General features: G+C 40.0%; 3 protein-coding genes and 1 non-coding gene across 4 annotated transcripts in view; 2 read left to right on the top strand and 2 right to left on the bottom strand.

The window, feature by feature from the left end:
- LOC138028930 (uncharacterized) overlaps positions 1-9,489 on the top strand; it is a 20,309-nt gene extending 10,820 nt beyond the window's left edge. Inside the window, exons 2-3 of the mRNA XM_068876581.1 lie at positions 1,101-2,108; positions 3,542-9,489. Coding sequence (XP_068732682.1) covers positions 1,109-2,108; positions 3,542-8,520 — 5,979 coding nt within the window. The 5' untranslated portion in view covers positions 1,101-1,108 and the 3' untranslated portion in view covers positions 8,521-9,489. The remainder of the gene's footprint in view (positions 1-1,100; positions 2,109-3,541) is intronic.
- Trnat-ugu (transfer RNA threonine (anticodon UGU)) lies at positions 126-198 on the bottom strand. The gene has a single exon. It is a non-coding gene; the product is annotated as a tRNA-Thr (tRNA).
- A 4,086-nt stretch (positions 9,490-13,575) lies between the features above and the next one.
- Positions 13,576-16,513, top strand: LOC138029070 (adenosine receptor A1-like). Its single transcript, XM_068876758.1, has one exon. The coding sequence runs from the start codon at positions 15,379-15,381 to the stop codon at positions 16,351-16,353; it is 975 nt and encodes a 324-aa protein (XP_068732859.1). The 5' UTR covers positions 13,576-15,378; the 3' UTR covers positions 16,354-16,513.
- Positions 16,514-20,307: 3,794 nt separating this feature from the next.
- LOC138038149 (uncharacterized) overlaps positions 20,308-22,500 on the bottom strand; it is a 2,628-nt gene continuing 435 nt past the window's right edge. The window contains exon 1 of the mRNA XM_068883973.1: positions 20,308-22,500. This exon is cut by the window's right edge and continues 435 nt beyond it. Within this exon, the coding sequence (XP_068740074.1) occupies positions 21,212-22,117 (906 nt within the window). The 5' untranslated portion in view covers positions 22,118-22,500 and the 3' untranslated portion in view covers positions 20,308-21,211.

Here is a 22,500-nt window from a genome sequence, read left to right as displayed (position 1 = left end):
ATTCACCCCAGGCCACTCGAGGTCAAAAGTTTGATTATATACAAATGTGCAATATATATATAAATATATGTAGTCACGAGCCAGTACGAAATACTGACTGATCCATTTTGAATGAAAAACACATATGCCGTGAGTGGGAATCGAACCCGCGTTCCCTGGATTACATGTCAGGTGTGCTAACCACTGCACCATCACGACAACCGTGCTGGAAACAGAGCAATCAGAGAGGTGATTTGTTAGCCGCGGGGCTCCCCGGCGTTTTATCATTCAGGAACAGCACTACAACGGATCATCCGAAGAAGATTCACAGGCTACCAGAAATACCAATTTATATTTAGAATGAAGAACTGGAAATCCAACGATGTAGTCACGAGCCAGTACGAAATACTGAAATACTGATTTGGTAGCCAAATTTATTCGGTTTAGTAATGATCCGTGTAAGGTGGATAGCAATTTCCTTTGTTATGCGGCAACGGGGCTTTCCTCACATAGGAATGTTATCATTTTTACTTAGAGAATGCATAAACCTAGAGGAAAGACGTTAACGCAATAAAATTCATTTACAGCCCACTTTGAAAGGGTGTTTTTTTGTGTTAAAAGATTTTGACCAATCACAAGAGTTGAAAGCAAAAGCCAAGAAACGTTTACAATTTTACATGTTCCCCACATACGATTTCTGTGGAATTCATTTAAACTGAGACCAGATGGAAGATGGTTGGAAAGTAAGGATGAATATAGTACTGCTTTTATGAAGTTTTGTTAACTTTTGCTGTTTAGGCCAATCAGAAGTAAGTACAGACAATAGAAAAGTTATCACCTTTTTGCATACCAATTGAATTCCAACATGTTCGTTGCCGTTGTTGCTATCGTTCTTATCTGGACCGTTTCTTAAAAATATGATTATTTGGGGTGAGCATTGTCAGGGTTTGAATATTGTTTGAAAACGAAGCAAACAATTAACAAAACAAGTAGAAACGCAGTAAAGTAATTTAAACGAAAAGCCAAAACCATAACTTAAACAAACTGGGCGGAGGTCATTAGGTTACAATAGAAATGTCGTCGCAAGCAAAAAGTGAATACTGTTTGTTGCTTTTTTGTAGTTAAGTAAATGGCATCCTCCAGCTCTTCGGCAGGAACCCTTGCACAACTGGCTAAGCCTGAGTACAGAAATTGGATTGCTCTTGGTCATGCCTTAACAACAGAACTTCGTCATGGTCTCAAATCATTCATCAAAAGAGAAACAGAGACTTTTTATAAGAATGTCACTACAAGCTTGGCACATGTTGTTGCACCTTGCACCTGTGGCTTTGTCGCGAAAAGAAGACCAAACCAGTATCACGACATGGTGAAATGCGACTGGGCCAAAACTCTTCAAGCTTATCATGACAAAAATAAACCAAATTGGAAGCAAAGTGATTCCAGCAAGTGGCTTGATCTTGCCTTGGGCCCGTGGGAGATAGCTAAACTCTACCTTCCTGATTTGGGAGGGCATGCCGTGACGAGCGCGGAAGACATGGACATTACTACTATGTTGAACCTTATATTCTGGTGCACACACTTCGCCGTTCCACCGCACTTGGTCAAGGATGTCCGAGAGATCCGTAATAAAAAATGGGCACACGCGACCTCATTAGAATTGAGCGATGCTGACAAGCAAGTGGCTTTTCAGGCAATTGAAAATCTTTTGACGGATCCAAACTTAGCTCACGAACCTGATGCTCAGAAGGCCCTCAAGGAAATTGTTAAACTCAAAAGTGTTTCGGACCTGCACAGCATGGAGGCAAAAGTGCTGGCGGACTTCAAAGAAATAATTCAAAAAGATCTACAGAGTATTAATGCCGAACTTGCAAATTTGTCCGAAGAATCTGAAAGAACTAAAGAACTGCAAACTGAACTCAAACACGAACAAGAAATAATTAAGAAAGCATTGGAAGGAAGGAATCCGAATCCTTTAAGGCATACAGGTTACAATTTGTTAAATTCAACGATTCTCGTGCTTGCAGATGTATTTTGGAACCTGTCAGGAAACGTGAAAGGTGTTTCATGGTTGATGTTATTGCTGTTCTTCCGCTGTTATCTCGTTTTAGATGACTCTTCACTTAAGGACGGTAAGTGAAAAAAACCATATTCACTACTTGCACAATCCCATAATACACCTCTATTACCCCCCAAAACTTTTGCATAACCATCGTTTGCAATTTCTCCTGGGACATGAAAATGTCCCAAGAGAAGTCGAAAACAATGCCTATGCAGATTTTTGGGGGGTGTATTATGGGATTTGTGCAAGTAGTGAATACTGTTTGTTGCTTTTTTATAGTTAAGTAAATGGCATCTTCCAGCTCTTCAAGTAGTGAATAGTGAAAGAAGATTGCGTGGGGGGAGGAGGGGGTAGGGGGGTTGAGTTTGCGTGTTTCTTTGGTCAACTTCAGTACACTCTTACTCCGCCGATTAAGGAAATCATCAAGTCCAGCTATTTCTATTATTTAACAGATTGGCTCAGCCTCATTATAAACACTCCCGAGGGCCCCTAAAAGATTGGAAGATTTTATCTTTTTCGCGATTTGCCGTGGTTGAATCAGATAACGATATTCTCTTTCAAATTTTAGTCCACACTGACTTTAAGCCAGCAGCTTTCTTTATCATGGCGCAGGCTTATGTATTATTTTGCCTTGTAAAACTGGAAATTAAATTTGCCCTGAACATTCCTCGTCCTTTAGTCACCTGCCTCCAGTTAGTTGAGGCTCTATTGACACTGCTTACAACTATGTTTCATTTGGTTATTAGGTTGTTCTAGGAAGGACCAGTTCCTAAATTAACCCAAATTGTTCTCGGCTTGTTACCTTTCCATGTTTGCAACTGTGAAAGTATATCTTACTTGATATCAAATTATTGTCACGTTAGCAATAACAAACAACAACTTTTAATAGCGTCGTCACGGACGTGGCAGGAGCCATCTTCTATTAAACTTAGTGAGTCAACCCTGTCCCGTATCTTTTTATTTTTAGAAGCAACTCTCAGGGGTTTTCACAGGTGTTTTCACACCTATGGTCGGCCACTGGTAACACCGTTACATAACGTGCAGCATACCCGAGACACGAAGGTATTTCAAAATGATGAAAAGATATAGCAGTTCTAAAAAATAAAAAGATATGGGACAGAGTTGACTCAAGGGTATAATACGTATGGAGGCTTCAGGTAATGGGCTCCTAACGTGAGAAGTTACTGTTTCAAAAGCAGTTTCGATTGCAAGTGGCACCTAAATTGATCCTTGTAAAGCGCCTTTGAGACGTTAGTGATGAGGGCGCTCTATAAATGTGCCACTTTTATACTTTTAAAGCAAAATATCTAAATGTGAAAATGGTAGAATCTCATTTTGCATGAGGGCCAATATATTGCAGAAAGGTTTCTGTCACGGAAGCGGAGCCAGTTTTATTAAGGGAAAAAGCAACTTAATTTAAACTTAAATTGTTAGCCTAAATGTGCGTTTCCATCAGGTTTATTGGTTAAAACTAATTGAACTTGTGTTTTGGTCGTTTCAAAGGCTGTACCATGCCGATGTATGATGATCCATGGAAGCTGAAGTTCTTCGACTTCACAGATTTCATCAATTCATCCAGAGCGGAGTTCACTGGACGTCAGTGGCTTTACCAAGAAATGGAAAGTCTTTTAGAGGGAACCGATAAACGAGGCGTTTTAATAACTGGAAATCCGGGTTCGGGTAAATCGGCTTTCTTAAGTCACTTACTCTGCTCCAAAACATCCAGCCCAGTTGTTCATAGTAGAATACTTGCACATCATTTTTGCATGCACTTCCACAAGAAAACTCAGGATGGAGTCACGTTTGTTCGGAACCTTGCAAACATGATTGCTTGGAAGTTCGGCGAATACCGTCAAAGAATTTTGACCGATTCGTTCGTCCGTAGAGTACTTAAACATGAGTGTTCTGAAGACGCCGAGTGGTGCTTTGAGCACGCAGTCGTTAGACCTTTAAAAGAGTTTCGACCGCAACCGAAAGCTGCGTGGTATATTGTGGTAGATGCTCTGGATGAATGTTTCAGTGACAAGGCAGATGTTGTCAATATTCTCAAATCTAAGGCCCGTCGACTTCCAAGGTGGTTGAAACTTATTGTTAGCTCTCGAAACGTGAAGTCCATTGTGACAGGTCTAGAAGGCTTTCATAGACTAGAGCTGCGATCCGACAGTAAGGAAAATCGTGAAGATATTGATACATATCTTACCCTTAAATTGTTTCCGCTGAAGGAGTCCGTGGTGGAAAGGTTTAAAACTTTCTTTTCTATCCGTGATAATGACGCACCGACTCAGGTCCTTGTTTCCAACCTCACTAAAAAGGGTCACGGTAACTTTCTGTATGTTAAGGTCATGCTCGACTTGTGGCTTACTTCAGCGGAAAAGATCGATTGGGAAACAATTCCCAAGACACTTGAGAGCACATATCAATTGTACTTTGAAAGAAAGTTTTCATCTTTCGAATCGTTTCGATCACTGAGAGAAATTTTCGAAGTCTTGGTTGCAGCGTATACTCCACTTACCATTAACGAAATGCACTCTCTGTTCGGTCTGGAGAATCCAACCTTAGATCTGGAGTACGACTTGATGCCAAAACTTGACCAGGTATCCATCTTCTTGTGGCATGGGTCAGAGGGAGACCTTCGAATTCATCATGCTTCTTTATCTGAATGGCTTACCAGTGAGGCCAACAAAGGAAAGGTCTGCTATGTTAAGAAACAAAATGGTCACAACCGCCTGGCAAAATATTACCTCAAAATGGCAGCAGGAAGAATGTTAAATCCCTATGAAGCGTTTCATCTTGCAAGTCATGTCGTAGAAGGAGGTTTGGATAATGTTCTGGTGAAGCAATTTCTTTCACTGCCTTCAGGAAACATTAACTCCACTGAAAATTGGAGCCAAACAACGGCACTTCACCTCAGTGCCAGTTCGCGTAATACCAATGTCACAAAGCTCTTGTTGCAACACTTCTTCAACATTGACTGTTTAGATAACAATAAACGTACGCCATCCTTCATAGCTGCCACCGCCGGACAAGTTGGTAACTTGTTGGTTTTGTTTAATAGAGGAGCTAACCTTCACCACACGACTGCATACCTTGATGCTGAAATTGCGTCCCACTCTGTAGATCCAGTCAAGGAATGTAAAAGGAGGAAGTGTGGCTATTCCTTACTGCATACGGCCGCTCAAGAAGGCAACCTCGATGTTGTCAAATTTCTTCTCCAACAGAAAATCAGCATATCTAAAACGTCTGGTTCCAACAATACTGCAATCCAGCTGGCAGCAGAAAATGGCCAACTCGACGCCGTTTTGATGCTCAGGAACGCTGGTGGTATTCCAGACGGCATTTCATTGCATCATTCCGCTTCCAACGGGTACACACTTGTTGTGGAGTATCTTTTAAAAGAAGGCGTAAAGGACACTTGTATCCAAGATACTCCTCGCCTTTTGCCTGTAACTGTGAACGACGAGGAATTGAATGCAACCAAAATATGCGTGCACGATAATTCTCATCTTCATTCCCGTGAAACCGCGCTTCATGCGGCAGTGAGGCGAGAACATCTGTCTGTAATCGAAGTATTGTTAAGGGAAGACCAAAATGCTATTAACTGCAAGAATTCTGCAGGCAGGAACCCTCAACATGAGGCTGTGTATTTAAATAAATATAACTCCTTGAAAGCCTTGTTGGAATGTAGGGCCAGCGCCTCCATTCAATGTAACTTTGAAATGTCGTCACCCCTGCTGCACCATCAAACTCTTGTTCCTGAAACACCACAAGAAGACGGTTGTCCTTGTGGGTTTACTCCTTTACATTTAGCTGGAAAGTATGGTTATCAGAGTGTTGCGGAGCTTCTTGTAAAGTACGGAGCTGACCTCAATATGGGCGACTGTAATGGATCGACCCCTCTTCATATAGCATCGTGTCACGGTAAGTCAGAAATCATGTTTCTTTTAGTGGAAGAAGGAGCAGATATCGATGCCAGAAGCCTAAATGGGTCCACGCCTCTTCATAGTGCAGCGGTGTGTTTTGCGAAAGGCGCTATCCGTCCTTTATTTAAACTTGGATGTAATCACCTTGCTACTGATAACGATGGCATGTCAGCGTTGCATTATGCTGTGAAAGACGCGAATGTTACTGGTCTTGGGTACTTTGCTGATTTGTATGCAAACAACCCAAAAGATTGGATTGAGAAAACTACAAATCAAATGGATACCATGAACAAGATAATTGTTCAATATCCCTGGATGAACACATTGGTAGAGCTTATAAAAACGTCTGCTACCACAAATAATGGATCGCTATCATTTCTAGGGATAGAAGATGAAAGAAATGAAACTGTTTTCCAAAAATTAGAAGAAAAAACCAATGCATCGTCCATTTTCATGGGAACTGATACAGGTAGTGGTCTGTCTTTGGTAATATCTTTAACTCCATTGGTTTTTGCTTACGATATCACTCATAGCGAAACCGTAAAGGAGGCAATTTGGTCTTTAGATAAGCAAACATTAATTCCAAAGTCTTTTCAAAGAGCAATTACGAAAGCGTTTACATCCGTGTTCACGAGGTTAAATTGCTCTGTTTTGGTATATACCGTTGCGCGTCAAAGGGTTCATACAGCTAATACTATACTGAAAGCGGGTGTGAATGTTAACTGTTATGATGATAAGTCAGGATTAACTCCATTGCTGGTGTACCTACGTACCGGTGGTCGGCACATGTCCAAGGTTCTCGTGAAACATAACGTAAACGTGGAAATAACCTGTGAAGATCCTTTTAAAATGTCAGCGCTACACATGGCTTCCTATCATAAACTACATTACACGCATTACGTTTATCCGTTTTTAATGGGAGCAGACAGCTGGGAGAGGTATTTGAAGACCGAAAATGCAATTTTCGACTATTTACTCGACACATATGAAGAACGAAGTAATAGCCAAGGAATCAAGGAAACAGTGCGAACTGGAGATGGTCCATTGACCAGAGCGATTAAATCACACCCTAGTGGAACTAAGGTCATCGATACATGTTTCGATAGAGAGGGTTTTAACGCCTTTCACAGAGCGGCTCAGGGAGCAAATGTTGTCGCAATTCGGAAATTCATCTCCTGGGGAGCAAACCATTCTCTAGAATCGGAGAACGGATTTACTCCATTGTGGCTCTCCGTACTGTATGCTGTGAAATACAGACCTTATCTAAATTTTGAAAGAGTGAGTATACTGACATCTCTTGAAGTGGAACTGGCATCACTGACAGCATTAGAAATTTTGCACCATGGTCTGCAAAACGAAACTTTTGACGTTGGTTGCAATGAAAGTCGTCCAGATCTAACGCTGTATCACGTGGCCGCTAGCCGGGGCATGTGGCAATTCATTGCAAACTTACTTTCCAGTAAGAGGGTAAGAGGTATAAATGTAAATTGCCCGAACAGTCATGGTGTTACGCCCATGTATTTGGCAAAGTTCATTGGAGGAGACTCTTGTGAGGGCTACGGTCCATGGTGCAAAGTCGTCGACGTCATAAAGAGCTATGGTGGAACCCTTCAATATCCGACACTGGAAGCGGAATACTTTCTTATCTTCAATTTTTTTTTTGGAAAAAACCCTAGTCCCTTGTCCCTTGGACTCAGTGACGATGAAATATTGTCTCTATTAGAGAAAGGTGGGCGAGATGAATGTCGAAAGTATAAACCCGACAACGGCGACCTCTTCAGGACATTTGATGAGGTCGTTAAAGTTTACCGTGATTACCTAAAGAAGGTGGAAAAATGTTCCGAGTTCACAGATGAATGTCCTCTCGACATTAAGACTGATGAGTTGCTTCATATTTGGTTTGAGATTTTGGAAATTAGTGAAACTTTGTTAATGCGAACTAACTTCATCAATTTCCTAGACAGTCAGATTGAATTATTTAAGTTCCTACTGCACATCGCAACCCGACCTCATGCAGAAATGCAATGCAAAAACTCAGAACCGAGCAAGCCAACAGAAGAGCGGATTGTCGTCGATGACATGTGTTCTACACTAAGTAAGGTAGACTTAGAGACTGAAGTTCACGGCTCTTATCGTGACTACAAACGAAGTTTAGATTTGATCATTAAACACTCGGACAAACTGAAATCACTCACACTTCTGCAAGGAAGACTGCCACGTGTTTTATCAAAGATGAAGTTTGCGTTGCAGAGTTTGTACTCGATGTTAAACTGCGACTGGCAAGCAATTGTTGCCAAGTACATACAGCTGCATTTTCAAGTTCATAACTTAAAGTTTTGGATAGAGTCCGTGCACGAAACATTAACCGTACCGAGTGTTTCAGATTTCGTGTCAGCGAGGATGCAAAACTTCATTCTTGACTCATCAGAAGAATCACTTCGACTCGTGTTGAAATTGACTTCAAGGGAGCCTACTCAAGAATTTGACTATCTTCAAATCCTACGAATTAAAAAACCACCTTTTTGGCATGAGACGTTTGATGGAAGAGGAAATTTTAGATAAGAATAGCTGTATATCTCGCTGCAACTTTAAAGGCACTCTTGTATATGCAAATGACCAAAAACACGCCTTTGACGAATATTTGCACGTCATACTCTCTAACAATTAAGGAGCTTAGACCGTCTCAGTTGTAACATCATTAACAGGAAATTGGCAGAAGAAAATTCCACAACAAGTACAATGTCACGTTGTCTTTTTAGCACTACGCTAAAGCAGTGGTTCTAAATCTAGGGAAAACAGGCCAAGAAAGTGGTAAAACCCGCACCAAAGAAATGGAAACTGCTCCTCACTGAATAGTTTTGCGATTGGACGCTTGCATGAGGTAATTTTTTTCCCCATATCAGAAACCATCAACACAGGAATCGCAAACGGGGATAAGTAACTTAAACGGTATCGTGGTCACGCGGGCATCTCTCCCTTGTGGCTGTGCAATATATCTCAGATTCATTAATTAGTTTACAAATCAGTTTTCCAGCCAATAAACTTAGTCAATTGATAAATTTTGAAACCAGGAAAAGTATGTTTTAAGCCAAAGACGATTTTCAAATCAACTAAGAAGACCGAAATCAGAGCTGGTAGAGGACTGGATTAAGATTAATACAGTTCTTAAAAATTTGCCTCTGCCCCCAGTTTTCCCAAAAGACCGTGAGATGTAAAAAGAGTTTCAAATATCGAATGATTCTGAAATACAATTTTAGAAGGTTTAAATCGTACTGCAGGGACTCTATTTCAAGTTTTGCAATCAGTTTCATGCCAAGGCAAAGCGATTGCACGGCCGGACGTGTCCAGGGGGGTTTGAAATATTACTTCTTTTTGGTCGGGTGACCATGAGATATGCTTACACTCGGTGGTCTTTAACACTGTAAATATAATTTTTAATTTTCTTTTAAAGAATTTGTAAATAATTTGGCTTCCGTATAAGGATTAACCTCAATCTCTGAGAGATTATTAGCATTAAACTTTTGTACAGTTAAGTATTAGTGTGAAGATTTGGTTTTGACACTCGAAGAGAACTTGCGCCTTCGCGCGTTTTAACTAAAGAAACTGCAAGAAGTGACGTATTGTTGTGCGGCATTTTCCAATAACGACACATTTTGTTTCGCGTTTTGTAATAGCGATTGATGCATTTTGCAAAAATAGCTGCAACATTTTGAAATATTTGTAAGTATACTCGAATCTATAATTACGTCTTAAGCCGTCCCCTTTTCTCTTTATATTTCTCCGTTTTGTACCGTCTAATGCGTTTCCTTATTTTGTGTCGGTAGTCCGAGTGAAAAAAGGAGTATCTAAAAAATAACCAGTTTCAAGCTGCAGAAATTGTAGAGTGGCAGAGGCAGAATCAATTAGAGACTGAGTTAGTGTTAACACATTGTCGATCCTCCCACGCGGACAGAAAGCCTTTCGTGTGGGATGATGTTAAGTTTACTCTGGGGTTGAAGTTGAAACTGAAAAACGGGCAAAACCAATGTTTATACTACCGATCATAAGTTTAAAATTGTTTTAACTAGTCATTACCTTCCTCATAAACTTTTTTTTCTATCGGTCAGTCGGAAGACGGGTTAACAGAGGAAAAAAGGGGGACGGCCTAATGAGATTCAAATGACGTAACTAGATATTTTACTGAGATAATCGCTCAATCAGGACTTAGTAGCTCTTAAGTCTCTAAATAGCTTAAAGGAAAGAGAGAGTTGTAAAGGAGGGTAATATTAATTTTATATATACCAAGTAGCTTTTAAACTGACAAAGTGAGGCTCTTAAGTAATTAACTTAGGCTGTTTACGAAAGCTGTTCCTGTACATTTCGAGAAAATAGTCGTGTTAACTTCCTATAGAATTTCAAAGGTTTCGTACGAACTGCGGAAATATACAAATGATGAGATCATCATAATTGTGATCCTTCATTCGTTCGTTCTTTCTATAATTTCTTTTTTATTATGGGAAGCTCTTTAAACTTGGCAATGACCGTTTTAACAGTAGAGGACGAACAAATCGTCTGATTTGAAAACGGGACGAACAAATTTTTAGACGATTTTCTCCGTCTAGGAAAGCGATTTTTCGAAGACGATTTGTCCGTCCATGCAGACGAACAAGTCGACCGGCTAAATCCGGCCAAAATTCACGAGAAATCAACCATCGCGGGGAAATGGCACGAGCGATGGTTTTCTATTGAAGTTTTCAATATGGTGGGAGGAAGGAGCCTTACCCAGTGCTAGACTTATCCAATTTGTTGGTCCATTGCCCGTCTTTTTTTTTTTAACTTACCTCGGACAACACTATCGGAATGGGTTCTCTTGAATTCACATTAGTCGATGAAACCATAGGACGATTTAACTGATTAGAGTGTAATGTGAAATGCTATTTTTCTACCCCATATGAACCATGTGAGCGTTAGCCCTACTAATGAAAATGGGCCCACACAAGGACAGAGAAAAACTCTGACCATAGGGCGAATTGCCCCCAAGATTAGTTATTTGTTCGTCTTCTAATATGAGACTGGCAAATGAGTAGATAGAATCGAAAAACGTGGAGGTCGTATTTAACGGCGATAAAATTCCTGTTTTGCCGCACCCTCTATTATAACTATGGCTGCACACTGGTTGACAATGACGCTATTTGTTCTTAACTTTCAACTGGCATTTTCAGCTTTCTGTTTAAAAGTGACAATTTTTGGTTGATTACCGATTTTAACGCCGATTTCGTCTCAGGCAATCAGTCAGATAACGGAAGCCTGATTGCCGAGTCGCAACACCAGATCCGATGTATTGGATCTGGGAACATCAAGCGAAACGTAAAAATAACTAATTAAAGAATTTCGCCATATTACCGCGCACCGGTGGCTCAGTTGGTTGAGCACCGGGCTGTCACGCGGGAGGTCGTGAGTTCAATTCCGGTCGGACCAACACTCAGGGTCTTTAAATAACTAAGGAGAAAGTGCTGCGTTTGTAATTACATCTGCAAATGGTTAGACTCTCTAGTCTTCTCGGATAAGGACCATAAACCGTAGGCCCTGTCTCACAATCCTTCAATATTCATAATCCTGTGGGACGTAAAAGAACCCACACACTTGTCGCAAAGAGTAGGGCATGTAGTTCCCGGTGTTGTGGTCTGTCTTCTGTGGTGTATCATGGTTGGGAGGGTAAATGCTCGGAGATATTAGCTACACCAAGCTACTCTAAAATCCGAAGGTAAAGAAAGATATATGATATGATATGATATGATGAATTGAAGGAAGGTTTGAACACTGAAAATAGCAAATACAGAAAAAGGCGTGCAGGGATGGCTAAAATTGAAGGGATTCAAGTAGATTACAATTATATAGTGGGTTTTATTTAACCGTTCAGCCTAACAGTTTTTCAAGGTAAACTGTGTCGTTTGTAACTTAAATTATGATGCTCAACAGACGTTTATTTTGGTCACGAGCTTTGATTGGTGTTGTTTTAAGAGTAATTTCTCGGTTAACGTTAACGGTTTGCATAGCTGGTAGGGACGAGTAAATCGTAAAGCTAGACCAAATAAACTGCAACTGCCTGACACAGCCCCTTTAAACAAGGAGCCATTCGAGCTAAAGTTACGTTGTTTCTGGCTCATACCACTCTCAACCAAGTCAAGCCGAAGAAATCGCAAGGAACTAAAAAAGATCCATGAACGGGTTAGAACACCCGATCGGCGTCTTCAGCCGGAGTGACCAAGGCCTGGACTTTTCTCGGCATATAAAAAACGTTTGCAAATATTACAAAATTCGAAGAATTCAAAGTGGTCCTTTCCACCTTCAATCGAAAAGCAACGTTGAAGGCTCGCTCGGACGATTGCGAGGAAAAATGATGTATGACCTGCACACTATGAAAGGGAAAGGAATCAACTGGGCTAAAAACCGTTGCCAAGCTACTGCGGAATCCTCAACGAAGAAAAGAAAGAAGAACTTGGTTGGTCACGCCCCTTTGCAGTTTACTATGAGCGAAAATCGAATATTGTGAATAAATATACCTTATTGAATAGTGTAACATATAATACGCGCAGACATTTTGCGAGTTGCCAGGAGCCTGTGCCTAGGAGCAAACAACTCCCATTCTAAAACTATATCACGGCATTTTTACAGACCGATCAAGTTTTAGACTACCTTTTCCGAAAACAAAGGCAGTTCCGGTTCGGTGAAGCCATGACGTCAAGTTAGTTTCTTGTGATTAGTCATCGGCCCCTGCGGGAGCCTCATTTAGGGGTCACTCAATGTAAAAATAGGGCTAACGCTCGAAACGTCAGCTTTTAGAATCTCTGTACGGTGGCCAATTTACATTATCAACTCCGTTGATAAAACCAAATTTTTGTATACTACTTCCCCACCGACGCAGCACCACAGTTTCTTTAGAAACTACCCTTTCATTCATTTAAAAATAAATCGGTCTGATTACGCCTTGGCAGGAATATAGGGTTGTTGTTCGCTCCTAGTCATGGGCTGCTGGAGTTGCATAGTATTTTCCGAGTCCCGAATAGGCTATTACGCTATTTTCTATTATTTTGGCTTCTTCCTGCAGCATTGACTGAGAATTGTATCAATTGCATAATAAGGCGCGTGCGAATGACGAAATCAATCTCGTACCCAGATCTCACTCTGTCTTATTCTGATAAAGTGAGATCAATGGCAATGGGAGATCTGGGTACGAGATTAAACGAAAACAACACAGAGGAAACCATTCAAATGTCCTTTACATTTAACTGGATAAACGAAATGACAAGTGGCAAGCGATGACAAGTTAAAAACAATCTAGTTTGTTGAAAATCCGGCTCCCGTTCCGTCCTTCAAACCGGAACACTATTTTGTATTATCGTCTGATATTTTTCTCTTGCCTAAATATGGTAAAATTGTGTAATAGTAGAATCATAAATTTCGATTAACCCTTGCATTGAAGTCTAGTACTGAAGGATACGGTTTTGGATGTGTATTCGATACTCTATTGCCTGCATGTCAGGATATCAGGATATTGCGATAGAATATGTGGCATAACTGTACAAACATTCATTTTATTAATAGTGCAATGAATCTTAAATATTGATTTGATCCTAACTTGTCAGTTACCACATTAACATCATTAAAATACCTCATTCCAATTTACGTCAGACGTTACTACAATTTGCGTATACTTACAAACATATACTAAACTTACGAATTAGCCTGCAAAGGAGAAGTATTTGGACGAAGGAACTGAAAGAGCGCTGGGGCTAGCTAAAAAATGGCTTGAACTGTCGTCCACTAGTCCCATAATCCATAGCACATTCTCTTGCTGCCCTTCCAATATCGCGGCCATTCAACGAGCGTTAGGCCTAGTTTATACGTCGCGCTACCGTCGAATTCATTTCAGACTAATTTAATTCCAGGTCCTACTTTAAAATAAATTCTACGATGAAGCGACGTCTAAAACGAGTTCAATTCGTCTGTTAAATTAAATTCGTCCTAGACGCTTTATAGACGGATAAAAAATCTTTAAAGCGTCATCAGTTTATCCGCCGCACCAGCGCCGCGTCGAATCATATGCATATATTATTTTCGCACATTATTAATTATACCTCTGACCAGGTATATTGCATTCCGGCTGAAAAATAAATTCGACCCATTAATTTCGACACGGAAACCCACGGTTCAATTAATGTCGACGGAATTAAATTCGTCTGAATTAAATTAGACGATAGTGCGAAATATGCACTAGGCCTTACTCAAAAGACGCCTGCTGTGTAGGCCATTTACGTTTCTTTCAATTAGTTTTCTTTCCCATTAGTTTTCAAATTTAAAGGTTACATTAATCGTCTGAGTCCATTTAGTCTATGATAGTGGTCACACAAAAACACGTCATTCAGTTCTTTTTACAAACCAGTAACGTTGCCATAATGGAATCTGTGAAGAATATACTGACTGAAAAATCATCAGTACTGAATATATTTTGGCACAAAGAAGTTCTTTCTTCATTATACCTCCCACTCATTTTCGCTTTGAATAGAAAAAACCATAACTTTAATGCAAGACAGATTTTTGCATTAATCGAAACTAAGTGTATTTTTGTGTGAAAAAAGAATGCCGCCGAGCCATCTTGCTGAAAATTTTTTGAATTTCCAGATGTCTTCAGAAACTGTCTGTCTACCGATTTTACTCATTCAGAATGAAAACATCTGGAGTTTCAGTCCCCAATTAGTTCAAGCTCTTCCTGTTCCAGCGAATTGAGAGGTTGCCGGATCACAATCACTTTTCGAAACGGGAAACGTTTTAACTGCCCCTTCCATTCTAAACTGAAAATCGAAGTAGGTTTGACAGAATGGACTGCTTCCAATAATACTCCAGCGGAAATTTGCAACAATAAAGTACTTAGCCTCTTTGCTTGTATTTGGCAGTTATTTACAGAAAAAGAACTCATTTGTCGCATAAATGAATAAGTAAACTGTTCCAATGTTTTCTTGGGCTCATTTCTGGTTCACAGATCGCACTTTCTCTGTTTTCAAATATTACACCATGTTTCCGCTAATGACGTCAAACGCGAGCTTTTAAATTTTATTCAGAAATGTACAAAGGTCTAAAACAAGAAAAGAAATTGGAGAGAACTCAAAAGCCGGTGTTTTAGGTAAAGAACGGAAAACCGAATATATCGATCTTATTCATATAAAATAAAGAGTCTATAATGAGGAGCTAAATTCAAAGAACTATACTATAACAGCTGATTAGCAGGAGATAAATAATTGCTTTTAACAGAATCGATGACATTTATATATGTTAACGACTTTTACCTCCCCTTGGAAAGTCCGCCAATTGACACCCTGACTGACGTACAAAAGATCATCCGTCACACTAGAGCAAGCCGTGGCCATTTATTTAGCTAGAGATATGAATTCCAGTATGAATCACGAATTCACCTCTCGTATTTTTGTCATCAACGGGGCATTATTGCTTTTATTTGCCGTTCTGATATCGATCTCCAATGGCTTGCTTTTGTTTACGCTGTACAGAGACCCGTTAAAGACCTTTCGAAACGCTACAGCCGTCCTCGTCGCCGCGTTGGGCATCACAGATCTTCTAACTGGCTTGGTCACCGCTGTCGATGTTGGGATATCTCACATCATCGAAGGACTCACCAACCGCCAAGTCATGCTCCAAGCAAAGATCATATCGCAAGTAACAGTGCGCGCCAGCGTTTTCATCATGACCATGTTTGCCGTTGAACGTTTCATAGCCGTTGCCTTTCCGTACGTTTATCGTTTTTCGATAACAATTCAAAAGACGGTGCTTGGGTGCGTTTTGTGCTGGGTCTTGGCAGTTATTTCGAGCTGCTTGGAATTGTTGGTTGAGCGGGATCTTTATGATATGATATTTCTTTACATCACTTTCGTTGTACCTCTGCTAACTGTTTGCCTTACCTACTGTTCGTCTTACTGGCTTATGCAACACAAAACCAAACGTCTGCAAAGAAAACATGACTCGCGCAAGGCGAAAATACCCAAAGAATCGACAAAATTACAAACCCAGCTCATGAAAACAGCAACACTCATCGTCTTTTTCTTCGTTTTATCCCTCCTTCCGTTCTGGTCTTTTACCATCGTTGCGAGATATTGCAAGAGTTGCATCAAAGAAACATGGTTCATTGCTTGTTACCGGTTCTCCATCCCAATTCTTTACAGTAATTCAGCATTAAATCCGTTATTATACGCATGGAGGATGCGGTCATATCGACGAAGTTTTCTGGCCTTGTTCACTGGAATAAATCGAGACCCTTCTCGAGGACATGCGTATAGCTCGGTTGTAAGATATGACACATCTGTAAAAGACACTACCATCCATGGCGACAATGATACAAAATTATGAGTCTCGTTTTATTAAGCTAAGGGAATATATCGCTGTTTTCATGTTTATGCTTGTGAGGAGTTCTTAAAAAAGGCTGGTTGTCTCTACTGGCCTACCTTCGACTATTCCATGTAGTTTTTAATATACTGAAGTGAATGTATCATAATTCGTTAGTTCTATCCCGCAGTATATATATAACATTCCAATTTAAATCGGTACACTGAAATAAAGGTTGTTGTCGGTGCTAACTGAAAGTATCTTTATTAGCATTGGTCTTATTTTCCTTTTGCCGTTTTTAAGAGATCACTGACAGATCAGACAAAACATGTCCGGTTGCCCCGAAAGCGTAGTAACCATTGATGGTTCTAATAAGGTTCGTGGATTAAAAATTTGCTTAAAAGGGGCGGCAAAATGGATATGATGCGTCGTTGAGAATGTTGGTGGTTGATTACAAGGTAATTTGATATTTGATTTCTTCCAAACCGAAGTATTTTCCTAACAAATTTTTCAAGCCGCTGCTTAAGCAAATTTCAACCCTTACTTACGTATACCTTTCAGACCTCTTAAGACTTGGTTTACGGTTAAGACTTGGTATTTACCGCGATTACCTATTCGTGAGCTTGTCAGTATTAACAGCGAAATGGAAACTCTTTGCTCAAAAACCATTTGCTTCATTACTTAAGGGCCTGAGTTTTACAATAGAGAATGCTTTTAGCAATATATAATGCAGATTTCTAGGTGACAAATTATGTGTGATTTACTTAAAGCAAAAACGAAGTACTTTTTTTCTTAGCAACTGCCGGAGCCACATTTTTCTTTCTTTTTTTTTTTTCTCTCGTTTGGCCACCCCCTTTTTTTTTTTTTGTTTTTTTTCGTTTAGCGTCGAATACGTTTCCTGGTGTTGGTTTGGTCGGTCGGATTGAAAAAAAAAACAAAACAAAAAATTCATAAGCAGTCTCGGAATCGGAGGCCTGGTACCCCAGCATCATAGCTGTGGAGCCAGGAAAACAACAAGACGTGAACGCAAAATCAATATGGCGGAAAAGTTGGTGGATGTTGTTGCAAAATTAAGACAGCGTGGGAAAAAGGATCAACCACCAAAACTCCTATGCGACATAAAAATGGTTTAAAAACGTCGTTACCTTTTTTTTCAGTTTCTTTTTCAGTTTTTGAAAACGCCAAAAATGTGTGTAGGTCGGACGACGCTAAACGGAGAAAAAACGGGGATGGCCTAATAATTCCTCGTATTAATTAATAAAACAATAGTCTTTCCTCACAAAACTTAGGGCAACGGCGCAGTTAAAAAAACACTTTTAACATAGAATAGTTTTATGAATACGTTTTCACGTAATTAGTATGTGTTCAGTCGACTCCGCTGTAAATTCACCTCAATCATCTATCAAAAACTGAAGTGTCAAAAAGTCGTTTTGTGTGTAGTTGATTTAAATATAACACCCTAAAGAAAGTTCATTTTACGGTGGCAAAGTTGATGACAATAAGCAGCGCATCTGAAAAGCTCAGTGAATTGAGCTGCTTATGTCTAGATAAGAAGATACCCCGGGATGTTTGATCTTCGTCCTAATATTGCAATTGCAAGGACAGAAAACTTTTGCACGCTTTTTACTGTCGCAAAGGCCCAAGACCCCTAAAGTGCTCCAGCGGGAAAGAAAAAATAAAATAAAAGCTATACGACGGTTTGGCAAACAGGTCACTCGAAAGTATATTTTTTTCTGATGTGTTTTATTTCTGTACTGATTTATTCAAAAAAATTGTGCCGGAAGGTGCATGTTGACTTGTAAAGGATTTTGAAGATGGTGAGCGGGTAAACTTTAGCACAAACATGGCTGTTATGTAAGTTGACTTCTCAATGAAAATTAAAGAAATCCGAAAACAGAAAGAGAAGAGGACCTCCAAGGGGTTTTAAGGAATAAGGGAACAGAGCCAGAAACGGTTTAAGGGAACAAGGGATCATGACTTGGAATAACGTTTGGGAAACAAGAGAATAGTTTGATTCGGAAAACGTATTTGTGACCGTTTTCTAACTCTTAGAGAATTTTCTTGAAGTGTATACGAGGGAAAATGACCATATTGCCCACGTGCTTTGCCTTCCGGCTTTGCGTACCACTGCATGCGGTATTTAACAATTATTCCTCGAGCCCGAATGGGCTCTGAGTCAATAGCCCATGAGGCCGAAGGCCGAATGGGCTATTGACTCAGAGGCCATGAGGGCGAGAGGAATAATTGTTTTAGTAAAATCCAACTAGTTGGTCAAAAAAATATCGAGACAAAACATCTTTCGCTAGTTAAAGCTAGACTTTAATTGTTGTTGTTATAGACTTTAATTGTTGTTGTTATAGCCCTAGTGGGCTATAACAAATAGCCTACTAGTAGCTCAACCAATCAGAACGCAGCATTGATAATAGACCACTAGTTGGATTTTACTAAAAGTGGAATATGTTACGTATGTCCTCGGTCGCCGATCAGTAACTCTTACTTATAATTACCACTTGATCTGGTGACGTGATTCGGAGGACTGGAGAAAAAAAAATTAAGGCCGTATCCTACAACCGCGTGCGGCCTTGAATGTTATTTTCGAATTCAACATGGCAGAGGCGAGGTTAGATCTCGTCGGTTCTACTTGAATGTTCATTCAGTAACGGGAAACGTGTGAGACACGGATCGGAATGATCTGTTGAATTTTTGGCGATGGAAATACTGCGGGAAGTTTGGAAACAACACCTAAGGCCGCGCGCGATTGTGGGATACGGCGTTAAAATGTTTCTTCCCGGTAGTGGTACTCTTCAGCAAGGAAGGGCATAACTATTTACTAGACGCTGGGAATTCAGATCACATGAAATGATGTTTTTTACCTAAATTCAATGTGTTCAGTTTAAAACATCGATGCTCCAAACATTCATGAAAATTAATGGAAGCAAAAAAGACGTTATCTTGTTTATGAGTTTTGTTAATTGACTTTTTATCTTCTTTGTCCCCACGCTGCCTCTTTTGGTCATACTCAAGCTCTAGATATTAGGTACTGGGGACAGACATGATTAAGAAATGGCGAGTCTTTAATGTAAATTTCCTGAAGCCGTGCATGAGGTCGTGTCAGAATTTCAGGCTGCTCCCTATTCGGAAAGTCCAATAGAACACAAAATCCGACAACGAATCACACCGTGCATAGCTTTCCTAGTCAAAAGATTTGTCGAGGAAGGACTTTAATTGAGAAAATTTACGGTAAAATCAGATCATGGACGAAGCAAACCGGAAACATCCATCTGTTAAAATCTGAATGAAGATTTCCATCAAATCAACCCGTTCTCGCCCTTGAATTCGCTCAGGGACCATATTTTAATTAAACACTATTTGATAATGCTGTATGATCACTCGCCAACAAAAAACGTTAAACAATACAAAAGAAGCGTTTCTTATGGAATAGAAACTCCCGGTTCAAATCCAATTCACGAATATGATTTTTTTTTATTTCTTTATTTTCTCTGCTACCGCAAGTCCTGGGACACAGTCCAAAATTCACGATAATAGTGAATTCAAAGCAAATTAACAATTCAGGTCCGGATAATCGCGAATTCATGGGCGAGAACGTGTTGATCAAATGCATCCTTGGTGCCTCGTCCCAGGCGTCTCTCATTGGTTGTAACGAGGTGCGTGTGGTCTTTCAACCTAACCATCAAGCACCGCGATCCCTGTTTCCTGTCTACAATTTCGCCAGGGCGAGGCAGCAGCCTTCAAATATCGCATGCATGACATATTGCCTGGATAAGAACGTTATTACACCAACAATAATTTTGTGACATCCCAGTTTAATTTGACAATGATATTATTAATATCAATTAAACGAATCGCAAATGTTTTCTTCTCTTAGATCACGCCTCCACCAGTTTTCAACTCAAGATAAAAGAGGCTATTCATATTCAGAGAGAACAACCCTCTTTGAATCAACAATTACACTATGTCAATCTTAAACTATTTTTTTTATTCTCACACTTTCACGGCATACTTCATTCCGTTGTTACTATTTTTCACATTAGCATTTTCTACTTATCAATTTTATTTATCTATTTATTTTTTTCAAAATCCTTCAAGATCAGGAGAGTTTATGGCCCAAGCGCGAAGCGCGCGGGCCATAAATCAACGGGAAAAAACAAGGATCCGTAACTTACAGTACGGACCGAGAAAACGAGATTAGTAAGATATTTTTTATATCTCTGAGGTTAACCGGTGCGCGGGCAAGGAAACTAGTCAAAGTGAAGCGGAAGGTTCAACTGCCACAAAGAATGCCGTGCCAAAATCCCAAAAACTAAATCTTCTTGGCTGTTAAGTTTGAAATAGTTGCTTGCAAGATTCAAACAGTTTTCAGTACAGGTTTATGCAACAGAAATGACATGCAAAACTCGCTAGATGATGTTTTGTCGAAATTTTAAATTTATCGGGCTGTACAGCGGGCCGTACTGTAGAATACGGCCCGCTAATTTAGCCAATTACAGAGCGCACTATCTGAGAGATATAATAATGTATCGGAAGTTGGTTTTTAGCGTTGTTATCCAGCGTCCCTATACTACGTGCTTAGACTAGCTCGGCGATTTGCGTGTAGTGTGTGTGTCTAAACCTATTTGAGGATTTAAAGAAACTATACAAAAAACCAATTTATTGTAAATTCACTGCTTCCATCGCTGTGTATTCTGACTAACTGAGGATGGAAGAAGTTTTTGTCGAAACATATAACATATAACATATAAACTCAAAGGTTTCGTCGTTTTCTCAAAATTAAATACAAATGCAAATTCATTAAAATTGCACACTTAAATGAACACAGAAACTGGTTGAAACCCAGAGGCGTCAAGCAGGAAAGAAAAAACAATTATTTGTTTGTCAGGACAATGTCAGTATCTTCCTCCTCATCTTCTATGATCGAGTTCGGAAATCTCAAATATCGACATTTCTTCATCTCTTGGACTTGTCTTGCAAACGTCGACTCTTTATCGTCCGAGCTATTCTTTTTTACTTCTAAGCCGAGAAAATGTTTCCTCGTGATCTCCCACTTAGACCCCAAATTAGGGCAGCTACCTCTCCGAATTACACTTCTACTGTTCGTGGCTGACTCTTCAATGGCTAATGGGGAAACCTGAATACTTCCTCTACGGGTTGTTCTCATCGTCGGTGGAGAAGCTGTTATCAAAGCTGAGCATCCGCTCGAGAGTTTTCCCGTCATATCTAGAGATCCCAGCTTAGGATTTGGCTTAGCTTGCCGCAAATGTACAGGTTTATCATCAATGTTCTTATCTGAAAAGCTTGAGAACTGGATTTCTTGTATCTCAATCAACTTTGCATCTCTCTCTTTACCCGCTTGTTTGTTTAAAATGTTTGGAAGCTTGAGACGCGTCGATTGCGAAGCACCAGTTTTTGCGTCTAGTTTCATCCCTTTTTCTTTGACAACAGCGTTTCGGTTAAATGCGCACCGGGATATAGAGGAATCAGAGAATGAATTCTTCAAGGCATGCCTATTGCCTCTTCTCGATTCCTCATCACACAACAGCTCAAACGTCGGACTGGACGGCAGAGATCCTCGGCGAGAATCTCGTTTTCGCTGCGAGGCCTTGAGAAGGGATTGCTGCATGGACAAATCCTTCACTTTCTGTTCAAATTCTTTTTGAAACTTGTCCACTGAAGAGCCCAGTTTTTTTGACTCTTGATAGTTAAGTATGCCTGTTTGCTTCAAAGTAGTCGTAAGCTCTTTTCTAGTCTGAGTATTCCTTCTCCCTTGCATTTTTGTTCAGTTTTCAAAGATGCAGCTCAACTTGGTATGGAAATGCCTAAGGTGTGTGTGTTATGGAACTACCCACACTTCGCAAATAATGAAGTCAACAATAGCTCTTTTATTAAAGATTGCTTTCATTTGCAAGATTTCACGCTTTATTTTGGTTGTCTTTTGTCCATTTTAAGATTACTTTGTTTGCTCTTCCACATGTCCGTGAAAATCTATTAATCATCGCACGACGGAATAAGCTATTATCTTCCGTTTCAAGGACTAAACAAACATTTAGTAATTCCTTGATTAACTCCAAGAAAATTTGCGATCATCTGTGCACGTTTCTTTATTAATTAATAATCAGGGGTATGCGTGATAAAAATACCGCAGTCCATTTTTTT

Source organism: Montipora capricornis, chromosome 2 (assembly GCF_036669925.1).
Source record: "Montipora capricornis isolate CH-2021 chromosome 2, ASM3666992v2, whole genome shotgun sequence".
Lineage (NCBI taxonomy): Eukaryota > Metazoa > Cnidaria > Anthozoa > Scleractinia > Acroporidae > Montipora > Montipora capricornis.
This window is presented reverse-complemented; position numbering and strand designations above follow the sequence as displayed.